Source organism: Protopterus annectens, chromosome 3.part1, assembly GCF_019279795.1.
Source record: "Protopterus annectens isolate FY-2018-M chromosome 3.part1, PAN1.0, whole genome shotgun sequence".
NCBI lineage: Eukaryota > Metazoa > Chordata > Ceratodontiformes > Protopteridae > Protopterus > Protopterus annectens.
The window spans coordinates 951,863,663-951,882,976 of NC_056732.1; the positions used below are offsets into that span (position 1 = coordinate 951,863,663).

Consider the following 19,314-nt stretch of genomic DNA (forward strand, 5'->3'; position numbering starts at 1 on the left):
ACAATCATTTGTTAAACAGCTGTTATTATTGGTCAGCATTTTCCTCATGTAATCTGCTATCTCCTCACCCCCCTCACGTTCCGCAGCCAACAAGTTTTGCCACTGCGGGACGTAATAAGGTCTCCCGTACAATAACTCAAATGGGGTGACTCCTTTTGAGGTGGGAGTTGTCCGCATGGAAAGGAGGGCTAGAGGTAGACAGGTAATCCAAGACTGATGTGTCTCGGCCATGAATTTTCTCAACTTGCCTTTTAGAATGCCGTTGGGGCGTTCCACCAACCCTGCTGACTGTGGGTGGTAGGCACAATGGTGTTTCAATTCAATTTGGAAAACTGTAGACAGTTTTTGAATGATGTGATTGACAAAATGCGTGCCGTTGTCAGAGTAGATGCGTGTAGGAAGTCCAAAGTGCGGGACGATGTGATTGACCAACATTTTAGCCACTGTTTGAGCATCCGGATGTGTCACCGGAAAAGCCTCAACCCACTTAGTAAATGCATCTACTATCACTAAAACAAACTTCTTTAGTTGTGCCGGGGTCAATTCGATGAAGTCCATACATATTGTATGAAATGGATAGGGGTGTTGGAAATGATGCCGGGCAACTCTGACCCTCCCGTGGTATTTAGCACATACTATGCAGGATAGACAAAAACGCTTTGCATATGCAATGAAACCCTTGGTCCAAAAGGTAAGGTGGATAATTCTAACCATAGCTGCAGGGCCCAGATGGGAAGGGCCATGCGACTAGTGCTGCATACCTAAAAGATTAGTAGGCAAAACATATTTATTATCTGGTCCCACATAGATTCCTTTGTTCTGTCTAACACCATACCTAGTCCAGCGTTGTTTTTCCTGTACTGTGCTAAGTTCCTGCAGGACTTGTAAGGTTTGTAAATCAAACTTATCTGTTGGTTGTAATTCTGTAGGTGTGGTTTCAAGTGAAAAGGTACTGGACATAGCTGCCTCTGTGGCTGCTTTGTCTGCTAGGGCATTACCAAGTGATACCGGGTCCTTAGCACGGGTATGAGCAGCACATTTACAGATGGCCAAACCCCGTGGCCGTTGGACGGCTTGTAGTAATTCAAGGATTAGTTCTTTGTGCATAATATCTTTTCCCGAGGTTGTAACCATCCCCCTATTTTTCCATTGCTGAGCAAACACATGTACCGTAGAGAAAGCATATTGACTATCCGTATAGATAGTGACATTCCTGTCCTCCGAAAGGAGACATAGTCATAATGTCCCAGGGGAATGTATCGGTTCGTCTTCCCAGAGGTGCACGGTCGGTCTGGCTTGTGTAACCCAGTTAAGTTTTTGAACCTGAACGCCTTTACCTGCCAACTGTTCTGGTGTCCATCCTACCCATTCAGTTATTTTCTTACCCACGAGGTACCATGACATTCCTTCACCCTCCATGACTGAAATATGTGTGGTTAATTCATTCTTATACAGCAGCTGCATATCCATTGTAAGGCTACATGTGACTGCAGAATTACCTAGTGTGTCCCAAAAAAGGCTATGCAATACTAGTTTGGTGACTTTAAAACTAAGAAATTTCTTTTCATATTCTAAATCAGGTCCGGCACATCTTCTGTAATACATTGTGCAATGTAATGGATCTGACACCTTCGGATTTTTTATTCCGTATTTGCTTAATGCCAAATTTGTAAGATCCGTCACTACACTCTGGGGCCTGTCTCTATCAAATCATTACTATACCAGTAATGTAGATCTCCCTGCCCCTCTAATAGCATTGCACTATTTGGTTCAATTCTCCTTGCCACCATCCCAGTGGAGGTTGGGACGGCTGCTATGCCGAACACTTGCATTAAATCTCTTCCTAGTAAATTTACTGGGCAGATTTTTGAAATTATTACTGAACCGTATGGTTTGGTTCGTCTCTGGGTCGGTAAACCACAGAGGTTTGGACAATGGCTCTTTGTAAATACGACCATTTGCTGCTTTTACAAGCACATATTCATCCGAAATAACATCGGATGATATGGCAGTACTTCTGACTAACGTTCGTGAAGCCCCTGAGTCACAAAGGAATTCTATGTCTCAGCCCTCAACTTGCAATGTGATCAATGGTTGGGATTCCAATTGCATAGTTGATGCTAGTGCTGTTAGATTTACCATTTGATATTCCTCACTTTCTGCCATTTCCTGTCCCCACCCATCGTCTTCACTTGTACCTACTTCGCCATTCTCACTTTCTTCTTCTTCCTCATACCCTCCATCTACGTCTTTCTGACCATCATATAGTCATGCGGTACCACCGGAAGCAGCCATCGGTTTCTCCAGTCCTCTGCAATGTCATCACGGGTCCACGGTCGGTAGACCAATATTGTAGGACCCTCACCTTCTGCGCCTGCTTGAGGATTTGCCACTTCTATCAGCGGGTATTCCTCTCCTTCCTGATCTACCGACTGTGGACCCGTGATGACATCCGAAAAGCGGTAGAGGGGATTCCCCATCCGAAAGTAGATATGCGTAAATTCCGTACAGACGTAGGGGGCATGAGAATGAGTTATAGATTAAACGCTGTAGAATTTGAACAAGTAATAAGGCAAATCCTAGGACCAGATTGGCACCTTATTTGCGGAAGTTGGGACCCCCTGCTACCAGTGCCCTTCTCTCCTAATACTTCCACTGCATAAGTCAAGAGTGTTGGCAGGCTCTCTCTGTAATATAATACTTTGCGTGGGGGGGCCACCCACCGAAGCCTGGTATTGTGGTGGGTCCTGGTCGGGGGGCACCTCGATAACCTGTGCAGGGTCTGGATACTGGATGGGAGGGGCTGAGGGATTCTGGTGACTACGACTGACTGTGGAAGTTTCATTATCTTCCTTTTGAACAAAGTACACATCTCTTTCACTTGAATTACCACACCCTTTTTTCAAATGTTGTTCCCTATGTCTCTTATTTGCTTCCTCCAGCCATTTCTGTGCCTGGGGAAACCCCACCTTCTTTTGATTCCTTGTCTTATTTCCTGCCTGTTTGCGCAGTAATCTTACTAGATTTTGACATTCTGACTTATTTAAACATCCACTAAACCCATGGTCTTTTTTCCATTTATCTAAATATTTTACGTTCTTTGGGTGTAAATCAAACATAAACTTTTCATCTTCAGTTTTGTCGTCACCTTTGACGCAACTGGTTCCTGTTCCCATTTCTCTTACGAGAAACTACTCCTGTTCCTGAGATCTCTTGTATATGGAATCTATTCACATATACTCCTTATATTTGAGAAAATTAAATTTCTCCCTTGACTAGTCCCTTAAAATTTAGACAAAAATTCCAATCAGAAACAAAAAAAATAACGTTTTGCTTACCTTTGTGATTCCTCCGCCCTGTTTCACTGCCACCTCACGGATTGAATCTGGAAAGAGTGACTGGCCTCTAATTTCGACCTGTTTCAGTCGGAGGTCTTTCGTTTGAGGAGAGCCTGATCTCTCTCCACCTGCGCAGGTTTTCAGCCTCTCTTTGTTCGATTTGCGCCGTGTAGGGGCCGCCTCAACGTTGGGCGCCAGTTATGTCGAAAGATTTTACTCTTCTAACATATTCTGGAAGAATCACACCAAGTTCTTGTAAGCAAGTAAAACAGCTTTATTTTACATGCATGGAGACCTGCTACATGATAGTAGTATGCCAGCAGTCTGGCTACTTGTACTTTGAGTTCTGCTTTTATAGACCCTTCTGCACGTACACACACGTAGCACACAGAACATTCATCAGAAGTGATAGTTTGATTACTTGTTTTTACCAGCTAGTACCACAGTTATTCTTGCAACATTAACTTTCTTATCAGCAGTTTAAGATTAACTTCTGCATTCCTCAGTGATCAACATTTTCCAGAACATTTCAGTTTGCACGCAGTGAACATTTTTCTGCTTAACCCTTTATATACAGAATACAAAATATGTTGAACTTCAGTATTTTTCCACACAGATATAAAAGACATTCAAAATGGTGGAAACAGATTACTTGATTGATTGATTTACCAGGATTTGCACTCAGCAAGCAGTATGTCAACAGCTAGAGTGGTTAGGTTTAGTTACCAGATATTAAGATTGGGACACTCTGGGGGAGAAACACTGTAAACTCTTTTTGTTGCAGTTGCAAATTTCTTAGTTCTCTTAATTTTAGGAAGGGGTGATTGGATCAATATACTGGTTACTGAACTTGTAGACAACAATTTAATGCAATGCAGACAGAAGAGAATTTGGTTGCCCCTTTGTAATGGATTTAGAAAACTGTTTACTCCAGCTCAGAACTTTTTGCTAGTTTTGTTATTGGATTGCTGTAAAAAATGTTTTCTTGCCTAGGGACACAAGAGTCTCAGCCAAGTTTCAAAGATTATGACAGTGTTGCTGGCTATTGCTTGATTTCTCTCTCTGCCATTTTTCCAGGTTTACAAGCTTTATTTCCATTATGCGTTAAATGTTGAGGTAGGGTTACATTTATTTTTCTTTTTGCACTAACCCCGTGCTTAGGAGTGTTGAATTAAAGTTTACTGCTTTGTCTAATGGAATATATTTTATAGGGCTACAGTTAAATTTTCTCAGCACTAGCAAAACAATGCAAGTGTCCCAAGTATTTTTGTCCATTCTGGCAAGTCACCAGTTTATGCATGTGGGGTAATTATCACAGATTGTGTTCAGCAGTATGCCAATGTTTAATATTTTTTAGGGACAGAGCTTACTATCCAATCTAAAGCACTTTCTTTGATAGAGGGTGCATTGATTTGCATAAGTCTGTCTTTGGTGTAGGTGTTGTGGAATCACCTTTAGAGCAGTTTTGAAATCACCTATAGCAATGACTTCATGTCTGACTATTGAGAATATGTCCCCAACTACAAATACATATTACTGTTTAACAGAATGTGTAGTACAATATGTGAGAGAGCTTTGGGTTACTTTATTTTTAAACACCTTTATTAAATTATCACAGGCACGTGTACATTACCAGAAAAAGGAAAGAAACCATATTAACATTTTGTATACATTACATGTACGTTTTCTCTCGTTTTAGCAACTACTATTCACTATATTACATAAATTGCACAAACACCACTCCTCCTCGTGACCGTTATTATGCATGTATTGTTCCCACAAATTCCATATCCATCAATACAATTTACTCCTTTCCTTTTATACATATCCCACCTCTCTTTTTTATCTCCTTTAAAATATTCAGTACTTCAATTACAACATTCAGTACTTCAGTTACAATTTGTTCAAATTTTGATTTTCATTTTCCAAAAACTATTTTTTTGTTAAGCAATAGCATTAAACTTATTAAGGCCTTACTATCGATAGAAATTTCCTGTGTCCCAGCTCAAAACAATAGGTTTATAGGCAAGTATGAGGCTAGCTGCCCTTGCAAACCATTTTAAGCCTAGCTAATTTCCTTTTTGTGCTTGAATTAACCTACTCTGGTATTAGATTGGCCTTACCTATCCTATGGTCAATAATTATATATTACCCCTAGTGAGAATAAATGGGATCATGCAATAGAAAACTTGAGAGAACCCATGCATGGTATAAAGCATTTAGGAGTTCTCTGTCCATTAGTAGTACAGGGGCAGTCCTGGGGTAAATTTTCTGTTTACCATCCACAGATCCAAGCTGCTCTTGAACATGGACAGGGAGGATTGTTGTTTTACGGAGAATCTGTTCCAGAGCAGCAATATTCTCGGGAGATAAACCTGTCCCTCCAAACATTCTGCTGATGCTGTAGAAGAGGTTTAGATCCCTAGCCCATGTATTCCTAATGCAATTTGACTTGCTGTTGTGAAGTAAATCCATCATTATTGGGTCTGAGTATGCCTTGTATGTCAGACACAGGTTACCTCTTAACAGTCTGTAGGATACACAGTATAGTAACTGGGCTCTCAGTAGGTCCATGTAAGACATATATCTTAGGCCTTGTATCCTTTCAGAAAAGTATCTCTGTGGGGATTACAGCTGTTACATGTGTCCAGACAAATCCATACCAAGGGGGGCATTATACTCAATGACTGGCCTAATGACTGCTGAGTAAAGGGGGACAATAACATCCCTATATTTAAACACAATCCTTTTGTTTATAAGCCATACAATACGGAAGGACTTTCTTACAACAATGGACATATACTGGCTGAAAGTTACGTCACTCTTCATACAAATTCCCAAACCTCAAACAACTGGGTCAACACTTAGGGGCATTTCGTCAACATGGTAGTTCCCTTGTGTAGAGGCATTTAGTTTCAGTCAATGATTTTGGCATCAGTTATTTATATGGGTCAAACCTTACTGTAGGATGGTCAAGTCATTTGGGGATTCAATGACTGCTCTTAGCTTGTAGTCATCTACAGACTTAATTCAGCCAGAGCCCCTTACAAATAGCTTTTACTTCAGAGAAGTAGATGGCAAAACAAGACAGTTCCCAGTGCAGAACCATGGAGGACTCCAGTGGTGACTGGTCACTTTGTAGAGCTATATTCCCCTATTTTGATATCCTGTGTCTTATCTGTGAGCCATTTGACAATCCAGTGGGGTGACAAAGGGGTTTATTCCCAGATGATTTCATTTTTCTACTATGCCTGAAGGAGGTGCCATAGGCCATCCATTGCTTTGTTGACCTTTTCAAAAATGTCCACCAGTTCAGATAAGCATAATCTGCCCTTGACTAATCCAAACTGAGAATGGTCCAGTGTCTGGAGGCTCCCCTATATCCTTATTGATTAGTTCCATGATAAAAGTCTTTCCATGGCTTTGCACATAAGGCCAGACAGACTTATGGGCCTGTAATTCCCTAGGTCTGTGGAAGGTCCTTAAATGAGACAGGTTAAATTTGAGCATAAAAAGGGAGACTCATTAGTCTTAAAATGGCCCACAAAGGCAGATAGCCTAGCACTTACTTTGACATATATAAAGCTATACAAGTAATAGTGGGGAAGGCAGAATGGGGCCAAGATGGAATGAAATCCAGACCTACTGTCAGGTGTAGTGTTTCATAAAAAGCTAAGTTCCACCAAGTAATGACTGACTTGTTGTTTAATCTTAATCAAATATTAAACAATATAATCAGAATTCAAGAAAGTTTCTTTTAAAATATAATTAAATGGGCACTTTGCTTTAATAAAATTGGAAACTACAGGGACTTGTAAGCCTATGACTGGAACTTGAGCATCAAGGTACTGTGGGTCTTAGCTATAATATTCACCTATCATTTAGCTACAGTGTTTTTACTCAAGACTACATGCTTATTGCAGAGCTACATGGAAAAACAAGTATGCATTGCACGCTTGTATTTGTACCTGTACAAAGATTTTCTTACTAGATTATGCTGCTTTGTCCTTCAAGATATTAAATGATATAGCTTTATTTGGGGCAGAAGTCCAAGCCAGTGAGAGAACTTTGCAGTGTAGGAGCACTGTTGGTTATTTTTAATTTATTCTGCTCTGTCTGTGTTTCAGGTGTTTGACTGTTAAACTGGTGGCTGGAGTCCAATCCAGTGGAAAATATTTGGAGTTTAGGAGTACTGCTAGTTATTTTAATTTCCAGGGAATGGCAGAGGAATAGGACAAAGTCTAGGAAAGGTGCCTCAGTAGCACCCCAGATGAAACATTTTTCAGTATTCATTCAAAATGTGGCCAATTTTCAAAGTTTTAAAACTGAACTTTTCACAAAATAAACTTTACATCCTCTTAGTAACAAACATAAGGATTAACTTGCGGAACTTATTCCTGTAAAATCATCTGCACACACACACACACACACACACACACACACACACACACACACACACACACACACACACACACAGTAACTGGTTAACTAATATGCAACACAAAGTCATAAGTAGTTTCAAAAGGTAGGCCCAAAACAGAAAATGAAGCACCAAACTAGCAACATTACAGACTGTTGCATTCTAATCACACCATTCCCTTTTACTCAAGAAATATCTGATCAGCGATTGTACAAAAAATGGGCAAATTTGAAAATAATACAAATGAGAAAGAGCCACAGCATGCCTTAAGACCCAGACACAAACAGATGAAAACACAAAAAATAATGCTACACAAGAGAAAAAACAACAAAATAACAAAGGGAATTTAAATGAGTGCACATTAATGGCAGTGCTGATGCAGGTAGGAGTGAACATCAACACCAGTGCTAACAAGTGTCAAGTCTCTTCTCAATCCAGAAGAAAATTTCAGAAAATAGCATGCATTTGTTGATAACTACAGACATAAAAATAACCATCTCTTTGCTTACCTTTGCAAGACGGGTTAGTAAATCCAGTACCTCTTCCTGCATGGGAACCTTTGGAAAATTAAACCATTCCAGAAGATGACGGTAAAGTATCTTTTCTTGCACAAGGTCATAGGTAGAAATCAAACCATGATCTAATTTACTTATGAGGTTTTTTAGAGCTCGTATTCGGATCTCTTCCAGATGATGGCCTGAAATAACAGCAGACATAATAGCCAAAAATAAATATTAAAACAGGTGTACTCTAAAGAACAGGAGGCATAACTTAGCACAGAATTTACTGGAAATAGATTCAAAACATTGCAACCAACTTACAGTGGAACATCTTATCACATTTTTAACAGCAGCCTATTCTCCAACCTACTGGGTAAACTGCAGATTCTGCTAATCCAACAGTGGTTCTTTTTCTCACCAGTCTCACAGCAACTGGTCCCTCTTACACCTATACCAAGCATTTTTAAATTCTGTTACAATTTTTGAGCATACAACCACTTTGAAAAGGCTGTTCAAGTCATTATCCACACTCAGTGAAATACCCTTTATTGCCATAAGATAAAACTATGCCTCATAATCAGTATTAGATGAATTCTTCACATGGGGCAATCTATTCTGTTTACTGGTTATGCATTAGTTAAACCAGATGCTCAGTTCTGATGGACTACAGTAATTTACAAAGCAACAACATAACAGTATTCACAGTTCTTACAACACAAACCCAGATAACATCAGCTAAATCTCTTAACAGTCAAATAACCCTCAGTCTTCAGCACCTCAAAAAACAAACCAAAACTCTTCTATCCTTAAGCAGAGCTTAGGTTAGATAAACAGACTAGTTTTCTGTTGAAAGTCCTTTGGAACCTTGCTATCAAAGTACAATTTATTCTTATATTAGCATCTATATAGACTCATTAGTGATTACTAGGTCAACAGCCCTAGGAGGCCTTTCTAAGGCTAGCCATGTTTTCTCATTTGTAAATGACAGAATAGATTATCCAAGGACAGACAGTTGTGTTTAGGTGGCAGAGAATATAAACACCGCCTTCTGTCCAATAGAGGATATGTGCTAATCCAGGATTAAATTTTGGATTACCCATCCATTGGTCTACGTTATAGTTGAATAGGGTGAGAGATGAACTCTGCTTCACGTGGATGGGAAGCCTGCTCCAGAGTAGGGGTAGTCTGTGAGACACATACATGTCCCTCCAACATGTTCTATTTATATTGAAAACAAGGTTTTAAGTCTTTGGATCAGGTATTTCAAATGCTATTTGTTTGATCTTGGTGACGTGCAGCAAGTCCCCTAGTACTGAATCAGATAGTGCCTTGTAAGCCAGGCAGAGATAGTTTACTATAGAGAGATTGAGTATAAAGATAAGACTTTGAGGCAGTCTGCATATTCCATATGGTTTATGCCTTATATTCTTTTTGTAAGGGACATCTGTGGGTGTTCCAGTTGTTGCCTATGCCTAATAAAGTACATCCCAAAGGGAGCATTGCACTCAGTGATTGGTCTAATGAGAGTTGAGTACAAGGGAATAATCTTTGGACAAGGATATGATACCATTGCTAACAAGTTGTGCAATATAGAAGGATTTCTCATGTGGACACGTGGTGGTCCAAGACCAAATCACTGTCCACGTACTTTCCCAAGTCACTAACCACTGGGTTTTCCCCTAGGGGTGTGCTTTCTATGTCATAATCCCCAAGGGTAGCCAACTTTCCAAAGGATACTATTACACATTTTTTGGGATTCAGTCTTAGACCATGGCTCTTGCACCAATTAGTTTGCAACAAGCTCTGTTGATATTAGGATCTTTGGGGATTCTATGCTCACGCCAAGCTTGCAGTCATCCACAAACCTGATCAACCAGAAGGGCTTTAATGTTAGCTTTGACTTCCAAAAAGTAGATGCCAAAAAGGAACAGACCCATTACTGAGCTCTGCAGGACTCTCTTCCTGACTGGTCTTTTTATGGAGGTGGAGTCCCTTACACTGACTTAATTTGTCCAATCTGTGAACAAGTTGGTGATAAATAAATCTAATGGGTAATATAGGGGCTTACTCATAGTTTTGCAAGTTTATTGACAATGCCCATATGAGGAATAGTGTTGAATGCCTTGGTCAGGTCAAAATAGGCAGTGTGAAACATTTTACCCTCATCCATAGCTTTGGTGACTTTCTTAAAGAAGTCCATCAGGTTGAACAGGCAAAATCTGCCTTTGGCAAATTCAAACTGAGCTAGATCCAGTGTCTGAAAATGAATTTCCTAGGTCTTTCCGTGGTATTACATATGAGACTAGTTAGTCTTATAGGTTTGCAATTACTCCATTCAGGAGATGGTCCTCCCTTGTAAAGAGGAAGAACTGTTGCATTCCCTCATTTGCTTAACACAAAGCTTGTTTGGAGGCTAGCTAAAGTTGAACAATGATCTTAGATGGCTCGACAGGTCATATTTCATGCTATTCAAGAAGCAACCTGGGATATTAACAGGGCCCCTAGATGCAGTATTTTTTTGCTTTGGAGAGTGCACTGAGGACCTGCTTGCTAGTGATTCCTAGGGAATTGAAGTCAGTGGTATCTCTTGGGAGCTGTCACGGGGGACAACAGAATAAGTATTTCAAGGCTGGTAACACAAAGAAATGAAAGTTACAAGCCATAATAATAGACATGCATTGTTAAGTTTAGTTTTTGTTGCCCGAAAGCTACAACTGGCAGGTCTTATCCCAGCATCTAAAGCTTTCATGGGCTAGCTTAGCCCATCCCCTTTACTGACACCACTGAGCACTTCAGAACTCATTTACAGATCTATGCCAGCCAGCAAAAGGCAAAGGGTAACACTAAGCCTCCTATCAAAATGAAGATGCCAGTGAGGCCCAACACAGGGGGAAAAGATAGGGTGATGAAGAAAATTAAACTGCCAGTGCAGGTTTATCCTAAATGTAAGCATGTAATTTTATATGTGATGTTAGAAGCTACATCTTCAAGAACAGGACAGTGTCTCCTGTCCCTTTACCGATTTCTCATGTCAGGATTCCCTGACTTAACACTGACCCAAAAGGAAGACCTAGACCTACAGATCACATTACAGCTTCTCATGAAAGTATTTAGAAATGCTCACTTGGCACCCACACAAATGTCACACACTGAAACATTTTTAAAGAAGCCCTAAATGCCCCAGTAAAATAAGCATTTGTTGTTTTTGGCAAGGACTTGTCACAGTTTTTATGATAAAACTTAATGCAACAGCCAAACAGGGTTGGCCTCAGCACCTTTGAACCAGTTTTTTTTTTTAATGAAAAAGGAAAATGAACAGTTGTGAAACTTTACTTGAACAGAAAGTAGTACATAGGGAAAGTCCAACATACTTACATTTGTCCATTAAACATAGCAGGTACTCTTCATGACTGGCGTAATTATAGAAAAAAAAATTGAAGTTCAACTGAGTGACTGATATTAGGCTCCACTGCAACTTTTGGCATGAAGGTGGGGTTCACATCCTCACAGACACTCTGTGGAAAATCAGATAGATATACACAAGGCTTGAAGCTCAGCAATCCTTCTAGTTGAGGTAACAGCAACTAAAAAGGGGGCATTCCATGTCAGATATTTCAATTCTGCAGAAGTAGATTCAAAGGGGGGCAAAGTAAGCATCTCCAAAACAAAGTACAGTTCCCAAACTGGAACCAGACACATAACAAAGGAATAAGGTAGAAAGATGCCAAACAAAAAGGTTTTACAGACCAAGTAAAGTGAGACAACGAGAGAGAAAGGGTGACACAGAGGAGGGTGGGAAAAGAACTTGCAACCTGATGAAAGTCTGAAATGGTACAAACTCTGGTGGTATAAAAGAACAAAGCCCTGATTATGGTCCAGGCAACCTAACTTCACTTAATGTCATAGGCATTTCATGGAATTGGTAGGGAAGAATGGGCATGTCCATCCCACGGCGGAGGCAAGGGTGGAAGCAGGACACATTGCCATAACCCCTTGGAGGAGAGGTGGTGTTGTGGTGTGCATCAGGGAGGGGGTTATCAGCTCACCAAGCCACAGCCTCATCACAGTCTTCATCAGCAAGTAAAGATGCCGTTAGTTCCTGTGATTACATAGTTAGCTCACTGCCTCACTTAGTGGGTAGTGCCATGTCATACAAATCGCCCTCATAGCCAAGATGATGGTGAGACCCCAAATAGTTCTCATGGCTGCCTTTATGATGGACCTGCCAGATGGCTCTTGTAGCCATACTGGAATAAAACCTTACCATGGCCAAACAAATGAGTAGAGCCTAATAGTGGTGTGACTTGATGGTTGTCAGGCATGGGGCAAAACTAACTAGAAATAAAAAGTTTGATATACCATGACAAAATAAAAGTTAAGACCTGAACCAAAAATCTGATAAATACTCCAGAATTCTTGACATAGGAGCTGTAAAGGGATACGGACCCCTATCAGTACCACACAAGCAAAAGCAAGTCCATTCTCTTTGATATGTTTTCTTTGTGCTAGGTTTCTGGGCAGATGCAAATATATGGACCACCCTATCAAGGTAAAAAATGCCCCCTAGCTATCACTGGAACTGGGGCAGCCAAGCAGTCAACCTAAGGGAGTGGAAGTCCAGATACTTCTTGTCAAATGGGTGAGGCAGAGGCTCATGGGTTGCTTCAGGTGGACAGGCATGTACAACAGACGAGGCCCAAAGCACAGGGAACCACACCTGTCAGGACAAAAAGTGGATATTAATGTGATTTTGACCTTTCAAGACTAACATTCTCCAGGACCATGGGGGAAAAAAGAGGAATGGGTAAAAGTGTAAAGTCATCCCAGGGCCACTTCTGAATGAGTGCATCTGTATACAGTCCTCCCAAGGGAAGAATATGGGAAAAGAATTTACTGCATTTGAAGTCTGTCAGGGATGCAGAAAGATCACAGCAAAGCTTTCACCCAGCAACACAACATGTTATCAGCTACCAACTGACTTGAGAGACCACTAAGGGGGCAGCAGAAGATAGCAACACTGTACACAAAAGAAATGCACTGACCCGGGATGTGTGAGGCAACAAAAAAAGAAAATGAAGCCAAAGGCCCATTCTCATATTCTGATGGCCTTCCAAGAAATAAGACAGGAAATGGGATCCCCCCTAGATTGTTAATGTACAAAACCACTGTTACATTAGTGGAATGGGTGGCAAGCACACAAGATGAAAAGGAGTCCTGAAACACCTATGAGATGAGAAGGATGGTCCTCACTTCCAAAATATTAATGTGCAGGTTAAAACAGCCCTGTCCAAGGCCAGGAATACAGCTTCTATGGGACCTGACAATATCCATGGCTGTGTTCTACATGAACTAGAGAGTGAATTGGCACCTCACCTGTGTGCCCTGTGTAATCACAGCCTCACTTCACGCTTTGTCCCAACTGAATGGAGCAGTGCTACAGTCATCCCTCTCCACAAAGGAGGAACGACTACAGACCCTGGGAACTATCGCCCCATTAGCCTGAAGAATCTGATATGCAGAGCTATGGAACACATCATCATGGACCTAATAAACAAGGATGCAGGGAATCTCCAAACTCTGGATCCCATATAGTTTGGTATTGTGAAGGACAGATCATGCCTACTCAACTTGGTCGACTTCTCGGAGTCTGTCACTAGAGCCGTGGATGAGGCAAGGTGGTTCAGACAGCCTACCTTGATCTGCCCAGGGCCTTTGATACCATTCCCCACTCAGGAATCATAGATAAATTCACTAAGCTAGGCGTCAATCCCCATATCACTAGGTGGGTTGCAAACTGGCTCACAGATCGAAACCACAGTGTGAAAGTAACCGACTCTGAGTCAGACTGCCAACTAGTCACGAGTGAGTCCCACAGGGTTCAGTCCTGGGTCCTCTCCTGTTTGGCATCTACTTCCCTGAAGTCCAGGCCAACACAAAGGGACTCTGGCTGACAAAGTTTGCAGACAATTGCAAGTTGGGAGCTATTATTAACTGCCTAAGTGATGTTGACATCCTACAGAATGGCCTCACTGAGACCGACTGCCTGGTGTCAGAACCATGGCCTTAAGCTCAATGACAAAAAATGCTGTCATCTCCTTTGGGAAAAAACAAGTTCCCATAAATTACCACACTGATGGTAGTCCACCAAACACAGAAGGCATTGTAAGAGATCGGAAAACACAGGTTGACAGCAACCTCTCTTCTGATCACCACATTGCAACTGTGGTCAGAAAGTCCTTCTAGGTGGCACATCTCATTACTAAGGGTTTTGCATCCAGGAAGAAAGAGGTCATTGTCTCCCTCTACTCTTCCCTCATTAGGCCAATCATCGAGTACAATGTCCCATTTGGCATGCACCTCACTAGACACCTGAAACAACTGAAGAGGCCGCAAAAGTACCTCACAAAGAGGATCCTAGACCTTAAACACTTGTCCTATATGAACAGACTCAAAAAACTCCAACTATTCTCTGTCTCATATCGCCTACTTAGAGGCGATCTCTGCTTGACTTACAAAGCCATGTCTGACCCAGCTCTGTTAGAAATGCTACATCTAAAGAAATCCCAATCCTCCGCACCACATGCTCCAGAGACCTCAACTTCATTACCACAATCAACAGAACGTACTGGAGGGACAAGTTTATAACCCAGAGATTGTCCATGCTATAGAATAGACTTCCCACACATGTCAAGCAGAGCCCCTCGCTGACCCTCTTCAAGAGAAACCTTGATGAGTGGATGGGAAATAGAAAATTCACCCCGGGTATAACTCCAGAGGCTCTACTCGACTGAGGCACTGGGAACTAAGGTCGGGTGGCACGATGCCAGGGTAATCCTATGGCTAGGCTTGTAATTGCCCCAGGGCCATCAGCCTAGTACACACCTAAGAACCTATGACCCTATGAAACAAAGTGGCATTGTGGGTCAAATGTATGCCTTGGACTATTTGCTCCGGATAATATCACCCTCCCACCCCCATCCCACCACACACACACAGATGCAGGAGCACTGGCATTCTGTGATTACCATCACCAGGGAAATAGGTCTTGAAAGTTTGTCCAGAGAGAAGACGGACTCATGAATCTACCACAAGGTGTGATCCTTGCATTTCCAGGATATTTTTATAGGAGCTTCTAATGCAGCTATAAGCTGATATCAGCTTATAGCTCCATTAGAAGCTCCTATGTTAACGCAGAATCTTGCAGCTAAAAAAAAGAAAAATAACAGCATAAAGAACCACAAAAAACCTAATGTCGTGAGCACCCAGTGCTTGAAAACGGACAGCTGTTGGGAATAAGTTGCTCTGGCTTACCTGAAAAACTGTAGATCTGACAAACTGCATCTTGTCTGGAAAAATAAACTCTTATTATAAGCCTAGCCATGCAACCCAAATTGCATCCCTGGTAACATATGCGTCTTAATGGGGGGGTCGTTTGTTAGGAGGAGAAGGTTAGTTAGGAGGTTGCTAAAAAGTTATGTGGGAGAGATATAGAAGTTGGGGAACGTTTACAGTTGGCTTCTGTGTATACGAGACATGAGGGACAACTCGGGGATGAATTTGTGATTTCCCATCCAATGATCAGGGTTAAGTTTGAATAGGGATGGGATGGACTCTGCTTCACATAGAAGGGAAGCCTATTCCAGAGTATGGGAATCCTCAGAGTCACATTATCTGTCTCGTCAGCATGTTCCATTTATGTCACAAGCAAATTTCAAATCCTTGGATCTAGTGTCTCTGGCGCAGCTCATTTTGTAGACGTGCATAACCTTCATCAGGGGTGGATCTAAGGATGCTTTATACTCCAAGCTCAGATAGATTCTCAACAACCTTTAAGAGAACTGATTATAGAAACAAGGCTCAAAGGTGATCTGTACAGGAGTGTGCGTTAATACTCTGCATTCTCTTCGTCTGATAAGGAACTTGTAAAATTGTACTATAACTTCTTTGGCCCTGGAAGCCATACCTTTACTTAAAAGTAGGGCAACATAGAATGACTAATATGTAATTAAAGGCCAGATTACTGTCTACACAGGTTCCCAGATCTCTAACTAATGGGTCGATTTTAGGGGTGTCTTTATCAATGGAGTAATCTGCCTGTGTAGACGTTTCCCAAAAGGCTCTATAATGCACTTTTTTTTTTTTTTTTGCACTGAGTTAATCTGCAGCTTTGCCACCAGTCATTTCTAAATATACCCATAGAGTCTGTGCAGGTCTTGTAGTCTTCTTAGCAGTGCGCTTGCTTGTATCTGTGAGTTTCTTATCGTACATTGTAATTGTGATATGTATTGTAGGTTTATTATGTATTAGCTTTATAATACGATTACCAGCAACATTGATGCTACAATTTTTTTTAATTGACTACTAATTTTTCAACTGTCTTTAATTATTATTACATGACAGAGCTGTTTGTGTCATTAGCTGGCAGTTGTCAATATTTCTGTTATTTACAGCCATTTTGACCTGAATGATGCAGTATGTTCCGATAACTGTATGTGAAATATGGTCAGTGATGTATGTAGCTATTTAGCATATATGCTGCAGCTGCTTGAACATCTCTGCATTTGATCCCAGTTTAACATACTGTAGTGTGTGATTCTACAACTGCAAGGTGTATGTTGTTTTTCACAGAATGTTGCTGCTGTTTGTGGTTGGACATTAGTAGTTTTTAGTCTATTGTTTTATTCCTATACAGTTCCAGATGTAACTTTGATTGTGTTGTTATAAATTAGTGCCTTATTGTTATCTGACTTTATGCTTTATATTACCTACATCTATTAATTAAATTTTTTCTTGTTTTAAGGTTGTTATATTAGTTCCCTTTCTCTAATGTTTATAATTCTCTTTCTTTACAATTGTCTGCTCTCAAGGCATTGGGCTGTTTTTTCCTTCAACTGATTTGGTATGCTACTTCACAAGGTAGTGGCAAAGAGTCCCAGACCCTCAGCACCAAATATATTTTATAATTTACGCAGTGTACATCTAATTAGAGCCTCTAATCAATTATCTTTTTTACAGTTTTTAAATATATTAGTGTAATGCTAAATTAGTGGCATCCGCACTGCATAGGAGTACCGTAACTATTATCCCACAACCTATGCTCTTCGGTCACTGTAATATTTGGTACAGGTGATCAGACCCTTTACAAAGCTTGATAACAATACTAGTGTAGTATAAAATAACTATTTTAATGGGCTCATTTTTCTGTATAGTTATCTAGCTTGGTGATTTGTTTCTGACAGAAAAACTACTAATTAATTACTTACTGATCTGACTCGTGCTTGTGGTTCTACCCGCTCCTCTCGGGCTCACTCGTGCTTGTGGTTCTACCTGCTCCGCTCTGGATCACTCTGCTCCCCTACCCCCATTCCCACTCACCCCACTTTAATTTCCTTAATACCTAAGTAGACCACACCCCTGATCTTTTCTCCAATCAGTTCCCTCCTACCTCATCAGTCCCCACCCCTCCCATTACTATAGTCCTACAGTCATTTTTCCCATCTAGCACCACCTAGGGACAACCTATTCCCATTACTACTCTTACTTTTACACCCCTCATTTTTTCTTCCTCTGTTCTGCTAATTTCTTCTCTCAGAATTAAATTCTGCCACTCCTTACACTACTACTCTCTGCTAATATACTTTCTCTTTCTAGCTTACTTTTCTACTGACCTCCATGGCTATACTATCAAATGCTACCCCTCCCCAACACTCGCATGCACCTCTCCTCATCTTCCATGCAAACCTTATCAATATATCATATTAATTTTAACATTAAATACAATGCTATTCTCTTCCCTTTAAGATAGCTACAACACACCAACCCTAGGTTGTCCTACTACAGGTATACCCAACTAATAACAAAACTAAAAAAACATAATATTGTACTCTAACATGGATAGGACTCCAGTCAGATATCCATCTCAACCCTGGCCCCAACTGTAACTCACATCCATATGAACAATTATCCTCTGTCCCCTGTTCCTCTACATCAAGCCAAAATTTCACTGTCCCTAATACATCCACCTGATTACCTATTACTTGGAACTCTAATCATATTATAACAAATTTCAATATCAGAAGCTTTGTTAACAAAATCCCTAAATTCCATGCTACCTTGGCCAAATACTCTCCAGACACTGCAGTCATAACTGAAACCTGGTTAAAGCCCCACATCAAGAATTCTGAAATAATGACTAATGGTTATAATATTATAAGACAGGACAGGCTAAATAAATGTGATGGAGGAGTAGCAATTATGTTTAAAGACTCTCTTAATCTTGATAAATTAAATTGTTCCCCTCCAGACATTCCAAATGCTGAAATTCTAATTACTCGCCTACATGTTAATCCTCACAAAGCCATTAATATTATTGCCATCTATCTACCAAGCAGGAAATAACCTTCATAGCATTGAATCCCTCCTGTCCTGGTCATCTTTTTCTCTAACCCAAGAAACCATCATCCTAGGTGACTTTAACCTTGACTGGTTCTCCTGCTCCTCCAATTCTCCTACCAAATTCATAAACCTATACAACTTCAACCCAAACTATAACCTATTCCACCCGCACCGACAAACACTCAAATAAAAAATCACTACTTGACTGGATCTTAATCAACAAACCAAATCTGGGGTACCTGGCAGGCGGTCAACCAGTCATACTAAGTGACCATGCCCCTACATTTCTAGTTAGGAAAAGAATACATATCCAAATCTGTATCAATTTCAAATACACCTGTAGCAAAAATAATTTCTCCCCTGGCACCTTCAATATACTACTACAACACTGTGATCGGTCCCCATTAAAAAGCCTGCAACTAGACCTTGCTATAGAATACTTCAACAACAAATTCTTTGAAATATTAAATATCCTTGCCCCCTCTAGGAAACTTTGACAAAAATCCAAACAACTCCCATGGCTATCTAATGAAACTAAACCACTAATGAAACAAAGAGATAGAGTCTGGTCAATATACTGTACAACCCACAACAAAAGTGATCTCACCCTTTATCAGCAACTTAGAAACTAAGCTAAGAAAAGAGTCAATGATAAAAAAAT

The 19,314-nt window shown here is 40.7% G+C and overlaps 1 protein-coding gene across 1 annotated transcript in view; it reads right to left on the bottom strand.

The window, feature by feature from the left end:
* RTTN (rotatin) overlaps positions 1 to 19,314 on the bottom strand; it is a 3,641,098-nt gene that overhangs the window by 3,503,188 nt on the left and 118,596 nt on the right. The window contains exon 2 of the mRNA XM_044067142.1: positions 8,268 to 8,455. Coding sequence (XP_043923077.1) covers positions 8,268 to 8,455 — 188 coding nt within the window. The remainder of the gene's footprint in view (positions 1 to 8,267; positions 8,456 to 19,314) is intronic.